General features: G+C 44.5%; 1 protein-coding gene across 1 annotated transcript in view; it reads right to left on the reverse strand.

Moving 5' to 3' along the window:
• Nucleotides 1-1,038: 1,038 nt before the first annotated feature.
• Nucleotides 1,039-18,764, reverse strand: part of LOC8052454 (nucleoporin NUP42) — a 35,565-nt gene continuing 17,839 nt past the window's right edge. Inside the window, exons 5-6 of the mRNA XM_029989113.4 lie at nt 7,344-7,398; nt 1,039-1,488 (exon numbers count right to left, since the gene is read on the reverse strand). Coding sequence (XP_029844973.3) covers nt 1,256-1,488; nt 7,344-7,398 — 288 coding nt within the window. The 3' untranslated portion in view covers nt 1,039-1,255. The remainder of the gene's footprint in view (nt 1,489-7,343; nt 7,399-18,764) is intronic.

An 18,764-nucleotide genomic window follows, 5' to 3' on the forward strand; every position in this document is an offset into this window, starting at 1 on the left:
ATGCAAGGTAAAACCTCTTTAAAGCGCTGTTATGCCCCAAAACTCGGTACAGAGAAATTTGATGAAACGTCCCTTAGCGATTCAATGAAACGGCGTTCAATGAAATGTCCATTCATTCGATGAAACGGCGTTCGATGAAATGTCCGCTACCCATAGTGCTGCCCTCTAAGAGTGACAAATGTTCCAATTTCCTTCAAGGGCCAGGATGCCCCATCCAGCCATTCAGTACTTCTGCAACTCCCGCACATCTACTTCCAGGTGCTGCGAAGCGCTGGCAACGTGCCGGACAAGAGACGATTGTGCGTCCCATTCTCTGATGCCAGAGCTGCTAGTGTGAACCTGTTTATTCTTGTTTCCACAAGTCTGGCCATCTGCATGCCACCATTTGCAGTGGCTGCCCAGTGCTTTTCTGCATAGAAGAGTCGAGGTGCCATGTCCCTGGGACATCCCTTTTTGGTTATGACATACATGCAGTGCTGCATATGTAAAGAAAAAGCCCCTCTTTCTAGTAAATTCCAGTCTATTGAAGCTCGACCAGCTCAAAGTGCTGATGCATAGTTTGCCCGGTTTATGAAATGGCTCTATGTTGGGAGCGATTTCAACATTTGTGAAAAGGTTGTACAGGTATACCCAAGGTGGGTGCCATCATGCTCTCCTCCAAAAAGGAGTGCTGCTGGTCCCTACAGGGTTGTTAGTGTATTTTGGGCGTCTGGAGCAAAGTTGAATGGACAGCATCGCAGCTGTCCATTCTACTTGCAAAGTGGGAAAGTCTCTTATTCACACCAGTGCCAACAATGCCAGTGTAAATTATTTTGCGAGTGGATTCATAAGTGGTGCTTGCAACTTGTACATAATTTGCTAATAGTTGCATTGTCTACATACGAGGGGGAAATATTTAAATAAATTGATTCTTAATAAGAGATGTTTACTGTTGTATTGATCTTTATTTACTTAATTTAAAACGAGCTGGATCCCGACGTTCGGCACAGCTACCTAACTTATAACAGGTTTTCTAGTAAATTAGTGCACAACAGAAGAGAGCTCCCATTCCTCCTTTAATGGCTGTACAATAAGAAAGTGACAACAGTGTAGGCACAACTTGTGGCGAAACAATTTCCTGTTTGCCCACGAAAGTACTCGTTTGAAATGTGCGACTCGAGTTGTCGAGCCGCAGGAATCGTAACGTTTGGGCAGACGTGCAGCCAAGCAACTCAACAAGGGTCCAGTGTGCAGCCTTGCACAAAGAAAAGAGGCCTCATGGAAGTGCACAGTATTCTCTCGGCGGTGGCCTCTGCGGCATCTTTCCGGGGCTGAAGTTTTCAGCGAGGAACTGCTGCCTCTCTTCCTCCGTGAGATCTTGCACCAGGGAGTAGATGGACGCTGCACGCTCGCTGCCTGCTTGGGGCCGAGCAGCAGGCATAATGGGCACTTGCGGCAGAATGCTGTTGGCTGTTGCTGTGCTGCCTGATGAAGATGCCGCCAAGCGTCCTGCGTCCAAACAATTTCCAAATTGCTTTCACCAAGGATATACCCCCTCAAAACGACTCGTTCAAAAATGACCCTGGCTGTAAAATTGGCTTTATTTGCTTCCAAACCCAAACTTGTCGTGGATTCTTGCAGAGGCAACGCCTTGGCTCATTTGCAAATGACTGATCACGTCATCCACTGTCGCTCGTCCACCCGACTATCGGTTCACATGCACGCGCTTAAAGGGGTCATGAAACGCTTTTCCAACTTTTTCCTGTTTAGCTTTCCTCCTTAACTCAAATCGCGCATTCCACCAAACAGTTCAAGAAGACGAAAAGAGGGGAGGCCCCTCTTGCTCGGAATCTGGTTTGTATACCCGGACAGAGCCACTGTCCCCCTAGAAGATTAGCCCGTCGCTCAAAATTCAGACAAAAGTTGCTTTCCTCACCTCGTTCAACCCGAAGCTGACAGTGCTGTGGAAGCTACGTGCTCGTTGGGCCAGCCAGACTTGCCACGTTATCACACTCCTTCGAGCATACCCACGCGCAGAAAATTACGTCAGGTGATGAAAGGGAGGCGGCTGATTGATCCGGCAGGTGCGTAGCTTCCACCACAATGTCAGCTTAGGGGTGAAGGGACTAAGTGAGGTCCGGTTTCGTGTGACGTGCGTTTAGACCCGACGTTGCGCTTTTGGGACCGCGGATGTATCACAGTGAAAAGGCAGAGAGCTTACGAAGGGGAGGAGGTACAAAATAGTCCGCTGTGTTTTCAAATTTTCGCACTGAAAGTCAGGCTTTTGACTTTCTACCTTTTTTCTTGTGGCCCACTGAACGATGTGCTATTAGTAAAATCCCAATCTAAAATGACTTATCCCAACCCAAAATTTGTTTCATGGGCCCTTTAAAGGCTAACATACCAACCTGTTTTCTGCAGGGAAGATAATCCTCTTAGCACTCCCCTCTCCTAAGCTGCGAGAGGAGCCAAGTTGGGACAAGGTAAAGAGTGGAGAGGATATAGGAAAAGGGGAGGCGGTCAATATTTCTTTTAATTTGGGATTATGACTGTTTTCAGCTAAGGCAGTGTCCCTGAATTATAAGGTTGTTGTTTTTTTTTGCCGATGTTGAGTGCAGTTTTATAAATATTGTGACTCAAAGTTTGGTTTCAGGCATCTACAACGAAACCAAAACTATCTGCTAAAGGGATGGACTGATCATCAGCAGTACAGCCGCAATGTGACGTCACAAGGGTGCTGCGATACGCGGTACAACCGATGAACTGCAGCTCCAGTGCAACGTGACATCACAGGGGTGCCTGCACCAGTATTGCTTGACTAAAAACTAACCCGCTTGCCACCCGCTAAAGAGCAGCCGGTCGCATCTTTAAAATGGGTTTTAGTGGGGTATGCGGCTTCACTTTGATGTAATATCTTGGCTGTGATCATATTCCGTGCCATTAAAGCGATACCAGTCGTTTGTTTCGGTTTTGTTTTCGACCAAAGTTGCCGTTTAGGGATACTACAACGAAATTTCGGCGCTTATTTTTTGGTTTATATGCGTTCAAAGGAGCAGTATCACATCAGACACACCAATATCTTGTTAAAAAACACGCGAAAAGGAATTTTAAAACTAATTAAACGATTAGCAAAGAGCACCTGGTGGATGTCGCTAACGCCTCGTTTCTAATGCCCATCTAGGAACCTTGACAGGTAGTGACCGTAACTGTCTTGCCTCCGGCCACGACGAGAGAAGACCTGAAGGAAGAACTCCCCTCTCCCCAAGAATACCTTCTGTGTGTCCCAGAAGTCGCTATTGTCCCTCTACAAGACAATAGAAGATTAACCCGTCGCTCAAAATTCGTACAATAGCAGCCACTTCGGCGGCTGGAACGATTAGGACATCCTCTCGACGTCTGCCTCGCCGCTAATTTGCTCGTCCCGAGACGAACTACGTCACGATTGCATTGGATGTCACGTGCTCTTTGCTGGCTGTTCTCTGAGCACTTGCCAGACTGGGCCATTTATAATGAAAAATACAGCCACCAGGCTCAAAATACAAACGTGGGATTGTCATTTACGGATATTGTGGATCATATTCAATCTATTTTTTAACACGACGGGTATATTTCAAATTTCGTTGAAGCATCCCCCTTCAATGTCGTCGCCAGTTATGGACGGGCATTTGGCACCTTCTTTACGGCTGACACTTGTGCGTCCTTCCTTGAACTTCTGTATCCAATCAAACGGACTTCCTTTACACTGTGCACAAAGTCTTCAATACATATCAGGACCAGACACATCCTTGGACCACAAAAGCAATGGCTTCCCCACGTGTGAAAATCACAAGTGGGGCAGCTATTGTTTCTCGCACCTCAGTCGGAACTGAACTGGCACATTTAAACCCGCACAGCAGTGACCAGAGAGACAGTGACCTCGTCCGACCAACAGACATTTTAAGACAACCTGAATGCGGATCATTTTTCAATTCTCCCCGTAAACACGTCCAATGTTATGTGGCATTTGGTGTTTTCAAAAGCTGCCAAAGAGAAGCAGCAGCACCAAAAAAGACCTGCACATACATAAAAAAAAAAAAAAATTCTTAAACTGTCTAGCAGAGTTCTCACATTCCTCTCACTACTCTACCTTGACGTGCTTGCATGAAGCAGTTTTGAAAATTGTGAACTCTATTGTCACTCTTTCGAGCATCAGAGAGAAAGGTGAGAGACTGGTTCACAGTATCCTAAATCGGTGGTTCTCAAGCATGGATGTGTCGGGGGACCCCTTGGGCACCTGGCAAAGTGATGGGAGACCCCATGCCAGCGTTAGAAGAGATAAAGGGGGGGGGGGGGGTATAAAATAAGAATTAATTGCTGTGTAAAAAAGGCACCCTTTACTGTTCTAGACAGGACAAGTGAGAATCAACCAAAAAAAAAAAACTTTTTTTCAAGAAAAGAGGGAAGGGGTGGGGGAGTCTAGGGTTGAAACAAGGGTTTCGAAGACCCTAAAAATGACTTTCAACCCCAGCAGGTTCATGGAACCCCATCCAATGCCCTAAATCATGTTCATACTACACAAAAGTTTACTAGGGGTAGGGGCATTCGAAAGGTACTCGAGGGTATTCCAAGGAACTAATTTATATACAGCAGACTCCTGTTAAGCCAAACTCGCTGAACCCAAATTCTTCGACATGCGGAACAAATTCGGAATGTTTGGTTGGTTTCCCATAAACGAAATGCAAAAAATACTTCCTTAACACTAACAACTTTGCATGCAGTCAATTCAAACTTGCCCAGCGTCGCAGCATCTTTCCAACTCTGAGAAGACAAGAAAATTTTCCAAGTCCCTTTGTGTTCATCTTAACCCTTTCGGCAGTCGTCGCTGCACATGCACAGCGGGAATAATGTGTATCTAATTTCGCACCTATACGCCAAACCATACGCATGCCGAGAGGTGCTGCTTGTTATCGTGTCTTTAGGGAACTCTAACCATTGTATTTGCACTGTGTTTGGCTTTGCTGGGACTATTTATAGTTTCAAAGCTAGACACTCCGTGATATGCAAGGTTCTCGCTTTGCGTGTCAACCGCTCCGACGATAGTAGCAATCAGAGTGCCGGCTCTTGGACTTTTCACACGTTTCAAAATTGAATTCAGAGGATGAGAGCTCATCAATCGATAAAGAAGCTGTGAAGTGCCTCCGGTTCCGAAGCTGAAACTGCCGGAGGTACACCTAAGCACTTCTTACGAGTTGTGAATGCGAAAGCATGCATGCCATTCTTCCGCTCCCTCATTTCGTCTGCGGCGTATTTGCGTCGATGGCAGAGTGCGCGCTCTCCTCGCCGCTCTGACCTTGGACGCTTTGCGTTACCAGCGCGCCAACGACGCAGACACACAGCACCATGGGGTGGCAGTCGTTAAAACTGACGCACGGCGGCCAATGGGAGCCTCGTCGACGCGCGCCAGCCAATGGGACTGAAGCCGAAATCCATCAGCTTTACTCCGCTCCTTTGGGATCGGGGAAACTAGGTGCCGTTTGGCTAGGCTTTTCACGTGGTTTCAAAGCTGGGAGCCGGCTTCATTTGGAGAAAGGAGTTAAAGTGCTCTTTGGCCCGGCTTCAAAACTGATGACGTCGACTCGCTCCATGGGACAATTAAAGGGGCCCTCCGGACCATTCTGCGATGGTCTATTTATGGCGGTAACTCAATCTACAGGTCCTAAGGATCCTAAAAATCATAAAATTACGCACATGCGCGGTGGATTTTCCTATTTAAATTGCTATCAAAGTCCCCGGCACGCCCCCCTTTCTGAGATGACCCCGGAAAACGGGAGGGGCATCTCTTTACGCGTCAGCCAATAGCAAGCGAAGGATTCTGGCGTCACTGCGCGTCACCAACGCAGCCGACCGCCGACCCGTGGAGAAATCTCTCGAACACGCGCGGACCGTCGTCAAGGGGCCCGGACTTTGTGCTCGGCAGTCGTCGTTCGTCGCACCGCACCGTCGCGCTGCTACTGCAATACGCAGTCGCATTCCACAGATGACAAGGAAACGTTCGACTCGTTGACGTGGAAGGATCGCAAAGCTGGCTTCGGAGTCGGGATCCACGGGAAGAAGGAACACGTGTCCCCCAAACGCACGCCTGCAGACAACCCGGGAAGCAGACGAGCCGACGCGCCGACGCATCACGCCCTAGCAACAAGCTTGCGGGGAGAAAACATAGTTCGCCGGTTTTGGAGCGATAATTGCAGACTATGTTTCCCGCACCACAATCAATTTACGTTTTCCTCAAACTCTAATTTACAACAAGCTTAAAACGTGTCGCAATAATAATGTTCGCATTCACCGCGAGATGCAGCATTTTCATTGGTCAAGTTTTAGCGATGGGCGGGGAATGGGGGATTGTCTTCTAAGAGAAAATAGTCCGGATATATTTCTACTGCCATCAGCTTAATAAACGGTTTTGTAATCTAAAACTTTGCATACATATTAGCCTTGCACCTACTACGCATTATAACTACATAAACAGACGATCTCAGAAAGCTCCGGAGGGCCCCTTTAATGCTTTCACATTACAAAGATGTGGGTCTGTATTTGAATCAATACAGTAGTCAAAATCCCTAGCAGCTGTCAATCAAAAGAGCGGTGAACTTTGGCTCAACTCTGATTCCAATGCAGTGTCACTTCTAAACCGCAACTGTAGGGTTTCACAATATTTGTGGCTGGTTGCTTTTGCTGTTTAGATTAGAATCACGAGTTTGGTAGGTTCATAAAACTTGGTGGAGGGATATGCTGGCAATTTACAGGTGATATATTTAGGCTATAAACTATCAAGTGCAAAAAAAGAAAGGGAAGAGAGGCTTCATCTCAACAGAAGTGTTGTGGTATGTTTAGTTTTTCAACAATTTTTTTTTTAAACCCATTGTAACTGGGAATTACCCTTTTTTTTTTTTTAAAGAAAGCTGTGTGTTGCTTTTGTGTCCTATGCTCATTAGAAAAGGTAACAACTTACTTCAGTATGAAAGAGGAACCTTCAATCATTATTGATAAACAAACTCATTTAACAATGCCATCACTCTTTCATTTTCAAGTGATGTACACTAACTAGATGTTGGCATCTGCTCTAGAAGTGTTAAGTGGCTGCTCCACATTAATATTTTGCCAACTACAAAAGGTCAAATGCCACTTCCATCACTGCTCTTTCATACTATCCCTTCAAAAGCAAAACCCGACCACTGAGAAATATCCTTTGGAAAAGAACCCCAACCGTGAAAAGTTTAACAGGAGTCTACTGTAGCCTGGAATCCCATTTGGTGCAGGTTAGTTACAACCCTCTGGCGATGCACACCAACAATTGCCAACTACTATAAGAGATAAAAGTAACTCACCAGAGCTAGCAGGAGCAAAAGGTGCCTTGGCGTTTTGTCCGAGAGGCAGATTAGCCTGAAAATTGCCAAAGGTTTGTTCTCATTGCTTACACAGACATCAGGTGAAGTACAATGAAGCACAGCTGTCAAGTGGCAACGGCACAAACCGGGGCTGGACAGTGAGTTTCGGGTGCTGCCTTTAATCCCGCTGACAAATCAGTCCGGCTTTAGGGCACCAATGCTCGTGTCGACCAGGGCTATACAAACGTGGCACGACGACGGAGCACTAGGAAGTGTGCTTGGATTCATGGTGCTTAGGCTACAAACTTGGCCCAGAAGAGTGCAACACGATTCATTTATGTCGCTCTCAGCCTACCTGTCAGTCATCAAATTATTGTCCTGACAGTTTGGTGAATCTGACTTGACATAACAGAAGCCCTCACTATTCCCCAAAATGCGGAAAAAGATCCGATGACCGGCAGGTAGGATAAAGAGTCGAACTCAAGCATACCATATGCTTGTTAATGACACCAATGTACACTTCAAAGGACTCTTAAACTTTTTTTTTTTTTAGACTGCCCGGATACAACACGTACGCCACAAAACGGATTTTCCCAGAAAAAGAAAACTGATCCAATATTTATATCGGCAATTTAGATGCAGGTGCGGATGGGGTGTACGGGCCAATCCTCCATTTTTCCAATTGCAGTGCTGCGATTGGCTCGAGTATTTTTGGAGCAGTAAACACAACTTTTGCAGTATAAGCATACATTCATTCAACTGCTACATTAAGATTTATATGTTGGCCTGTCTAACTAAAAGACCATGATTCTTTGCCTTCTCACATCTCTGGAACCACTTGCTAGCATCCATTGCCAATCACATTTGAATTAAAAAGGTAATTTATTTATGCACACCAATAGCATCTTATACGCCTCGCAAGTGGGCTCATTTTCGTCTTCTGCGCATGAGAAAGGAAGTAGCGGTGACGTCAGAACGCCGAGCCCTGATTGGCTGATCGCGACCCCCTATCTGAGCGTCGTCTGCTCCTTTGCAACGTCGTCTGCTCGCAACGTCGTATGCGTCTGTCTCACCTTTCCTGCGACTTTCGGAAGTCCAGGTCTCTACGAGCGAGCTCGACTTGACCTTTTAGAGGGGGCAGACGAAATAAAACGAGCGGTACGTTGTTTTTGTCTAACAACTAGCGGACGCGCATCAAGGAGGGAAGTCAAAGGACTCACTGGCGAGGTGTCCCGAGGCGCCGAGGTTCGTTTGCTAAGAACCGAGAGTGAGCGTGTTAGTGTTCGCAAGTTCCCTCCCAAATACTTTTTCCCTCCCTTCGTGTGCGGTGAGAACCCTCATTCTTTAACGGCGTCGGCGGGTTGGCGCAGTTAACGTCGTCTGCTTTACGTCTGCTAGTCAAAGCGATGACTGCTTTACCTTTCCTGCGTCTGTCGGAGATTCACCGCTTTTTCACCGGCGAGAGTCACCGTTGCCTCAGGAAACAAGGAGATAACAAGAGGAAGAAATTTACCTCTTAATCTAAAATTGAGGTCAGCGATCAAAGTATAATGCGGGAAGGGTTCACAATGGTCGCGCGGGCATATTCCATTCAGCACGCCAGCCGGTCCGTGGGCAGACGGTCGCCGAGTCGAGGAGTGCCTGCTAGGCCTAACTGCCGTGCTCGCTTGGTCGCGTTCGGTGGAATCGTGGCCGTTGGAGCTTCTCCCGGGTGTTTGTGGATCCAGCGTTCTCGTTCGTCGTGGTCTGTTTCAAGTACTTTTTACTTTTTTCTTGCTGCTTGAAGTCGGGACGCGTGAGAAGCGCACGTAAAAAAAATAAACGTCAGTGGGTCGCCGCGACCGTGACGCTGCACAAAACCTGCACAAAACTTACGCAAATTTCGTTTCGTGAGTACCAATTTGTTCTTAAGTTTTGTCTTACGCACATTTTTGGCTTAAGGTCGTTTCGTGAACCTGGCCTCTGCGCTTCCGAAAGTCGCAGGAAAGGTAAGACAGACGCAGGCGACGTTGCGAGCAGACGACGTTGCAAAGGAGCAGACGACGCTCAGATAGAGGGCCGCGATCAGCCAATCAGGGCTCGGCGTTCTGACGTCACCGCTACCCCCTGCGCAAGAAGCAGACGAACTTGCCCTCCGCATATGTAGGGTTTGATGATGATGCAAAATCAGCATGTGGGTGACAAATATGTCTGGAGAATCCAACTGAACTCAATCTTCCCAAGCTTCCATTCCACCGCTAAAGTTAAGGTGCAACAAGAGTATGAAAGTGAAACTGATAAATTTGGTTCTCAAATTTTTATAACTGAAGAAAGGCTCATGAGATTTAATAGAGATGTTATCAATAAATGGTACACATTAAAAAATAAAAATAAATCATTTCTTTTTTTTTTTTGCATTTGTACCTTAAAAAAAAATGGTTGCACAAACTTGGTAGGCAGAGAGCTCCTGTGTACCTGAAACTTCCGTAAAAAAGTTAATAAGAGATTTTTTTTTTCTTTATGTTTGGTAAATATAAAATTACCACCTTCTAACACTGTATATTGAAAGATTACAAAGCAAGATAAACAGTGGACTCTAGTTCCATTCAAGCACAATGCGTGAACACTACTGTGCAAAAAATTTGGTTGAAGTAGACTGTATACTTGCTGAAAAAATGGTGTGTACATAACAAAAAATTCACACCCTGAAAAGAAAAAAAAAAAGTCAACGAAAAGATGGATTTGCCCACTTTTTGGTTACACAGGACAAGAAAAGTGTGCCTACAAGCACTTTTACATCACTACCCAAGATGTTACATATGCTTTTAAAGTTAAGAAATGTATTACAAAAGCGAGCTAGATTAAAAAAAATCTGCTTTTGTGACTAAACGAAGCCTCACCCCAGAGTTTTAATTTATACTTCATTGACTGTCTTTTGAACAGATGGGTAGATATACCGAAGGTTATTTATCAACTCTTTCCCTATACCCAAGCTACAAAAGCATTCTCAAATTTGAAAGCAAAAAACAAACTGACCAGCTGAATTGCTTAACATTCCCAATTTTTAAAAAAAAATTTGATGTATGCTTGTGCACCATCCCAATTACGAGTATAGTGTTTTTCCCTTCACATAAGGCACTGTGGCAAAGCGAAATCCACCAGATTTCTATTTCACGGGTGTAGCTTCCCTGCACACCCGTGAAACACAGTGAGGTATTAAGTGGGCCTGGGTTAGTGCCACTGTTGCATTGCGAAAATTGGGACAGTGAAAGGGCAATAACTTCACAACTCATTAGCGCCCTCCTGAACATTTTAACTTGGGAACAGTAGCTGCACTAGAATTGTTAGTTGTATCGTGTAGCCAAGTTTTGGCAAATACAACTGAGCACGGTACCATACTGCTAATCCACAATAGCCAGAGTCGGGAAGTACTTTAAGCACAGTGTGCTACTTCCAGTAGGTTTAGAAAACTTGTACTTTACTTGAAGTAAATTCTCCGAGTATGTACTTGTATTTCAATTAAAGTAATTTTTCTGGTACCTCAGTGATGGAAGCGGCATTTGACGTTTCGTAGCAGGTTCTGTAGCAGGCGAAATATTGGTTTGGAGCAGCCACTGACACTTTTGGAGCAGATGCCAACATATGCTAGCACATCACCTGAGAATGAAAAAGGGATTGCATCTCTAAATGAGCTCATTTATGATAGTGATCGAGGGTTCCCCTTTGATACTTGAGCATATTACTTATTACCATTTGTGATAAGGATAGACAGGGCATAAAAGGAACATAAGTCTTCTTAAACAAGGCTCTAGCCTAAGTAGGTTTCATTTACAATGGGTATTAAAAAATCGTCGACAAGTCAAACATACAACACTTCATTGGGATAAATACTCTAATCACTCTCCATTTTACGCTTGGTAGTTTGTTTAGCATGTAAATATAATTTCTGTAAAATGTCAGCAAGAACCAGCATATCCGCTAACAGGTCTACCAATAAAAATGTATCCCGCAAGTTTAATGAACCCACTTCACTCAAGACTAATATCATAAACTGCAAAAACAACCACCCAAAAAGCATTATAAAAGTCTACACTTCTGCTATAAAGGTGCCACTGCTCTTTAGCGGCGTAGGAGCCAGAGTTACGCCAAGTTCGCTGCACGGGAACTACCACGACCACCATATTTATTTAAATATACAGGTTTTTTTTTTTTTTTTTTTTTTTTTACTTCTTTACAGATTTGTTTTAAAAAAGTCAAGAAAGCTACACTTATGCGGTTTGTGCGAGTGAGTTATACGGCCAGGCGGACATTATGTGGGTGGCTAATCTTTCCAATAAGTCGAATAATAAAGTAAAATTTGTTAATTATCGTTTTATTTAGTGAAAATAGTCTTACGGTTCCAATTAGAAATTTGCTGAACGTCGTCCAAAACCCCTAAATCAGTAATTTTTAGAAAGACTGAGCATGTGAGAAGCACAGTAGTGTGCTAAAGTTACTACTCGTGGAGCAGGGAGATGGCTGGGGCTAGATAAGAGACGGAAAAATTGAGCGGGTACCTTACCGCAACTGCTAGCCTTGCACGTGCTCCACGAGTGGTAACTTCAGTGCCCTACTACACTTCTCACGCGCTGAGAGTCTTTCTGAAAATGACTGATTTAATGGTTTTCGATAATACTCAGAAATTCTTAATTGAAACCATATGTCTATTTTCACTAATTAAAAAGTGAATTAACAAATTTTAATTAATTAGCCGACTTATCACAAAGATTAGCCACCTACATAATGTCTCTCTGGGCGTATAACTCACTTGCACAAACCACATAAGTGTTTTTTTTATTAAACAAATCTGTACTCTTTGTTTGTTTTTTTAAAAATTATTATTAGCGGTTAACTTACAATTAGGACAAAGAAGTTCGACCTGTAATAACCCTCAATCCTGAGCATAATTTGCGTGCCTATTGCGCTAAGCCAGGCACTCCCCCAGTCACTCGCTGCTCCTAGCACTCCGGTGCACCGGAATGAAGCTCAACGCGCGCGCGTTGGTGAGTGGTGAGAGGCGGTGAAGGTTGACTCGAGCAGTGTAAGTGCAACGGTACACTGCAACCACGGAACAAAGGCATGCGTCAGACATGAGAACCAAGTGATCCTATCAGGAGTACAAGACCCTAGTTTTGTTTTATCACAGGAGCCGCAATCGGCAATCCTACTATTTGGCAAAGTTTTTTCGGGACAGTTCCTGACATTGACTGGAAATTTATACGATGTCGGCGATCAACCAGCCAGCACATCGACCGGCCAGAGCGGTTCATGCCCTGCATCAATGGCTCTGGCCAGTTGATTCGCAGCATCAAAGCACGACATCATGGCTGTCGTCACCTCCTTGTACGCGTTCTTTCGTCTGCTAAACCAACCAAGTGCAGCGAATGTCCCGTGACTTGTGCTTTTAGTATATGTGTTCACGGTTGTATGAGCCTTTGACTGGGCTCTGACCTAAGACGAAACAAACTATACGGTGAGTAGAGACGCCGTGAAATTCATTTTTGCACAATTTTTCTTTCCTTCTACTTCTCTGAATATTAGGGTCAACCAATAAAACATTAATTTTTTGCTTTAATGCTCATATAGGTGCAGGTGTGGCGCAATTCTTAGCAAAAATGGCATTTTGGCGCAAGATGTAGCAGACTTTCGTTCATAGTGCAATTTGGTGCAAATGGTGCAGCACTTCCATCACTGAGTACTTTTGAAGAAAAGTACAAATCCCAACTTCAAAGTACTACATTCTCCAAATTTGGTCTTGTTAAATTTGTATACACAAACTCATCTCTGTTACGTCACAGCGCGGTGGTGGCGCGTCGGACGCACTTCTGGTCCGGGGCTGTGGGCGGAAGTGCGCATGTGAGACATATTCCTGCGTTGTTTTGAAAGGAACCAGACAAAAACCTGCCTTCTTGTCAAAATGCTGTGACTGGGGCTGTACCAAAAGGGTCGAGAAAGGTTTGAAGGTCAGTTTTCATGCGCTCGGTTCGTCCGAGAACGTGGATATGTGCCGTGAAAAGGGAAAACCAGACGCCGTCGGACCACGATTGCTTGGGTGGGAAGCATTTTGGGTTGAATTCACGTATACTTCTGGCCATCAGATTTATTTGTTTTGTTCCAAAATGAACGCCGGAAAACCCGTCAAGTTGTACGGACCACCTGCGGACTACGTACAGTGCGTCTTCAAGTTCAAACAGTCGCCTGATCGTTCCAACTGTCGTCTGCTCTTTCGAACGTTTCTGCTCGTCGTCTGCTCTTTTAGAGGACACCGGCCCGTAGACCAAACGTGGGCCCGGTACTTGCGATCAGAAGTAAGTGCAGACCTCAAAAGACTTAAGTTTGAAGGTTGGTAAGCAGGCTCGACGTAAACAGTAGATACAAGGAGATGTTGATCATTATTACCAGTGGCCATCACCGACTTGTTATGCCCGATTCACTTGGTTAGATTCTGCTTGCGATTTTCAGTATCGACGTCGACCATCTCAGCTACGGTTCACGCTTTTGCAGTCCGAGCGACGTCGCTACTGAAAATTGCAAGCGAAATCTCATCATGTGAATCAGACTTTAGCGTACATTCTGCGGCGTCCACGCGGAATGAATCGCCGCATGTCAGATTATTCACGCGAAGTTTTGCAGTGTAACGAGCCTCGTTAATCTCGCTGACGCCGCTCAAGTAGTCAGACATCGTTAGGAGGACGTAGAATCAACAATTCCAACGCGAGAAAGAGCGCGGGGACTCACACCGACGCCGACAACATCGCATTTCAATGGTTTGTTTATGGGCGACGGCGAGCTTCTTGCCCACACCCCCATCGCGCATGCGCGATGGGGGTGTGGGCGATGGGGGTGTAGGGCCGGAGCGCCCCTAGCGGACGCCGGTGGCGTCCGCTAGGGGCGCTCCGGTTTGTTTGTAAACATGAGTTGGTGTATAAAAAAATTATGCTTTCTCCACAAATAAGTGCCTTAGAAGTTGATTGTGTTAGAAAGTTTGTCAGCCACTTGAGTCTATCCAATATTCGCCACCATCTCCGATAATAACTGGTGCGCCCCCGATTACCCCTGGGGCAATCTATTTATTTTTATACCTTAAGGACCCCCTGGGGAGTATTACACAAGGGGTGGGCTACAAATAAATAAAAAAAAAGGTACAATGTCACAAAAACAAGTGTGCATGTAAAAAAAACAACGTCAAGAGGATAAGTATACAAACAAAAATACACTCGATTAGACCTAAAACAGAAATTCACAGAAGTTTTTTTTTTCTTTTTTAAATTTAGACAAGTCACGATTAACTAGGATGTTCTAGGGAAGACTGTTCCAATCAATGGCAGCATGTAAAAAAAAAAAAAAAAAAGTTCTGAAAAGTGACGAATCTTGCCTTTGGGCATCTTGCATCGAGATTATGGCCCGTTCGGTGATGGCGGCATTCTGAAGGATTTTAGAGAAATTTGTGAAAAATAGATAACCTAGCAAGTTTGCAATGTTCAGAGAGGACGGGGATATTGGCGCAAGTTCGAAGAGATGCGATGCTTGTAAAATAATAATCTGAGTAAATAAAACGTAATGCCCGGTGCTCAACTGATTCAATGTTATTGACGAGGTAGACTTAAAATGGGTCGCAGATGGCAGATCAGTAGACAAGTTTTGAATGGATAAGGGATGAGTAAGCAAGCCGTTTTAAATGAGGAGGGGCCAGTTTCAAGTGGCACTTAAAAAAAAACACCTAAAGAGTGCTTAGTAGAGGAGATGGTGTGACTGACATGGGTAGCCCAGGAAAGATCAGATGAAAGGTAAACTCCAAAATACCTATGAATTAGTTTTTTCTCCAAGGGAACACTTAAGTGAATAGGAAAAGTAGAAAAATGTTTGAACAGCAGTAGAGGCTTTAATACACGACGTTTCGGGAAGAGACTTCCCTTCTTCAAGTGTGATAGAACATTTAGAGCTACGAGTAAAAGACACAGTCTTGTACTTTTGGACGTTGAGAGACATCTGCCATGTTTCACACCATGCTTAGCTGCAGATGAGGTCATTCTGGATGAGTAAGTGATCTAGTGGGTTATAGTCACGTGACGGTAAGTGACACAGTTGTCAGCGAAAAGACGAACATGCATAAAGGCATGTCATTAATGTAAATTAAGAATAGAAGGGGTCCAAGGACCAATCCTTGCAGAACACCTGATGTGACGTCAGCAAGAGAAGAGAACTGGTTGGCAGTGAAAAGCTGCTGTCTGCGAGTTAAACCTCATCAAATGCTTTAGCAAAGTCTAAAAATATGGCATCAGTTTGCATACTAGAATCAAGGTTAACGTGTAAATCGTGAACAAAAGATGCAAGTTGAGTTTCATATAAAAGATCTTTTTGAAAACCAAGTTGGGATGGGTTGATAACGCAGCTGTCCGTCAGGAAGTGAATGACGTTGGAGTAGAAGGTATGCTGCATTAGTTTGCATGAGATACTTGTTACGGAAATAGGACGATAGTTCAAAGGGGAGTAGTAGTTGCCATTTTTGTAAATTGGGACAATCTTTCCCACTTTCCAGGCAGAAGACAGGAAACTAGCTGAAAGGGATTGTGAAAATATTTTGGCCAATATCATGCTAGATAAGCCTTTCATATTTTTTTTTTATTTTTTGCATTTATGTTATCTACCGTATTTTCATGCACATTACTCGCCCCTGCATTTAACCCGCACCACAAACTTACTACTCTCAAAAGAAAGAAAAAAAACAAAAAAAACAACACCTTGCATATTATTTGCATTAACCATGTAAAAGAATGTCCAGGTCTCACTATAAAGAAACCCTACCTTTAATTTCAATACGCTTGTCGCTGCAGTCACTGTAACTATCTGAGGCGCCTTCATTGTCACAGACAGCATCGTAATCTTGGCCATCAAGGTGATTGCTGATGCAGCACTTTTCGAAACAGTTCCGGACCTTCTCGTCTGGAAAGGTCGTGGTCACACCGGATCTCTGTCGATACGATGTGACCGCGACATTTCTTCTCACCTCGGTGAACTTTGTTAGCGCTTTTTACGGCTCGATGTATGCACCAGTCTTCGGACAGCGGAACGATCTTCAGTCGTGGCTTGCAGTCTGCAGGCCGTCCTTCCTTGATTCTCACACGCACGACTCGTCGACATTGTAGCGGCCGTAGTTCTGGTCTGCCACTTGGTTTACGATTTCTATGGCAACAGATCAGACGAGAGTCGGATCCTTTGCCGTAAAAACTGAAAACTGGAAAAATCGTTGCTGTCAACAGCAACGACACTTTGCGCGTTGCCATTGAATTGACGGCTCCGCTCAGCTGCTTAGTCCGCAAAAACAATGCAAAGATGGCTACCCAAAAAAAGGATAAGGTGGGGAGAAAAATGTCCTAGGAGAGACCGCAGAAGAGGGACTCCGGGGAACCTACACTGGAGACCGGTTATAATGGAGTCGGTTATAACGAAATAGCAGCTACAGCGAAGCCATCACGATTTCCCATTCCCTTTTGCACTTCGTTTACCGAAGTCGGTTATAACAAAATAGCGGATATAGCAAGGCGATTTCCGATTCCCGTTGACTTTGTTATAACCGGTCTCGACATCTCTACAACTTCATGCGGATTCCTGTGAAGCTTCACTGCCAGCCGAAATTTGCATATAACCCGCACCCCTACTTTACCTTTAATTCCATATAAATTTTGATGCGGGTTATATGCGAGAAAATACGGTATCTATACCAGCTGCTGATGAAAAAACCTTAAAGGGCAACTCCACTTCATTTTTGTTTTCGAAAAGGCAATGCAGTCCTTTTCATTATCACCTTGGAAGACCACACGTCAAATATTACAACCTAGTTCTGTCTAAATGTTTCTTAAATGGTTCAGCAAACTTTGCAACTCGCCAAGTTTCCGAAATCGGCTGACTCTAGCGGGCAAACTGAAGCGCAACGAACAGCGCAGTCAAGGCTACGGCGTGGGCGTAGCCAACATTGGGCTGAACGTCATCACCTTTTGCTTATATTTACTTCTCCGGGCAAACATAATGGGCGACACAAGCTACGCTTCCTCTCTGTGCACCAGCGGTGTCCACGCAATTGGCGTAATGCCGCCGTAGTCGTCTCACAGTTTCTGATTATTGTCTCTCCGAGTTCCATTCACACTACGTCCGCAGAATGTTGCCGCAGTTGTGCAGACGTCATTGAATATTGTAGGCATCGAAACGAGGTGAAGAGTGCGGTGCAGACAACACTGGCGCCTGGCACACGCTCACCCGAATCCCGCCCGTCGTTGCATAGAGGATCACGTGACATCTCATACCATGTTTTTTGGCGGCTCGAGGCCAATGTTGCCAGGTTTCAATTTTCGCTTGCGTTTTAAGTTAGATTTATCAATATATATCCCATTTTTCGCAAAGCAAATGACATAGTGTCTTTTATTAGCACTTTGTATTGTGAAATCACTCATTATCTTTAAATCTTCGGAATTGAGCGGAGTTCCCCTTTAAAGGGGCACTGACACTCCAAAGGTTGAATTTGTTTTTGTTGTTAAAAACAATGCAATGTAGTCTTAAACACGCAAAAAAATATCAGAATGCGAAAACAAATTTTCCCACACATGCGTGCACCTTTTTAGTTTTGGTGCTTTCCTCTCCCAGCTCCTCACCTCCTCGCTTCTTTTCATTTGTGACGTAATCAATTGTGAAATTTAGAAGCTTTGTAAGCGACATTTATAACATATTTAATAACGGCATTCTTCAAACATGTTTTTTAACGCAATTGCAAACGCACTACGGCCCTTCTTTTCAAAATACTGAAAATCTGAGTCCAGAATGATGTCGTCTCCTGGCTTCCGACGCATGCAGCACTGAGGATGATCGAAGAATTGGACGAAGTTCTCATTTTTAGGTCCCCGGATCGCACGGGAACTTCAAATTCGGCGTTTGTAAATCATTTTTTTACTCCAAAAATACCGAGTTCCCAAGTTTCGAACTTTGAGGGTAATGTCCAGGCATTGTTTTCTATCGCTTTGGATAATAGAAAAAAATAATGATTTTGACCTGTCAGTTGGTTAGTGAAGATTGCCGATAATTGTTCAAAAATAATCCAAGACATGGGTGTACGAATAGCGGGAAAAGGAGAAAAAGAAAATCATCACCTCTCTCTTGCATAAATATGGAACAAAAAGCATACCGTATTTTCCGGTGTAGAAGACGCATTGTTGTATAAGACGCACCCCCTACTTTTTGCAAGTTTCCAAGTAAAAATTAGTATATAAGACGCACCTGTGTTAAAGATGCACCGCCGAAAATTTTGGAAAAAGAGTGTGTCTTATACACCGGAAAATACAGTAATTAAGTAATTACAGTGTAGACCGCATATAACGTATGTCGCGGGAGAGGCGAAAATCTGCACTATAAGCG

The sequence above is a fragment of the Ixodes scapularis genome, unplaced genomic scaffold, assembly GCF_016920785.2.
Source record: "Ixodes scapularis isolate PalLabHiFi unplaced genomic scaffold, ASM1692078v2 PGA_scaffold9__187_contigs__length_104089568, whole genome shotgun sequence".
Lineage (NCBI taxonomy): Eukaryota > Metazoa > Arthropoda > Arachnida > Ixodida > Ixodidae > Ixodes > Ixodes scapularis.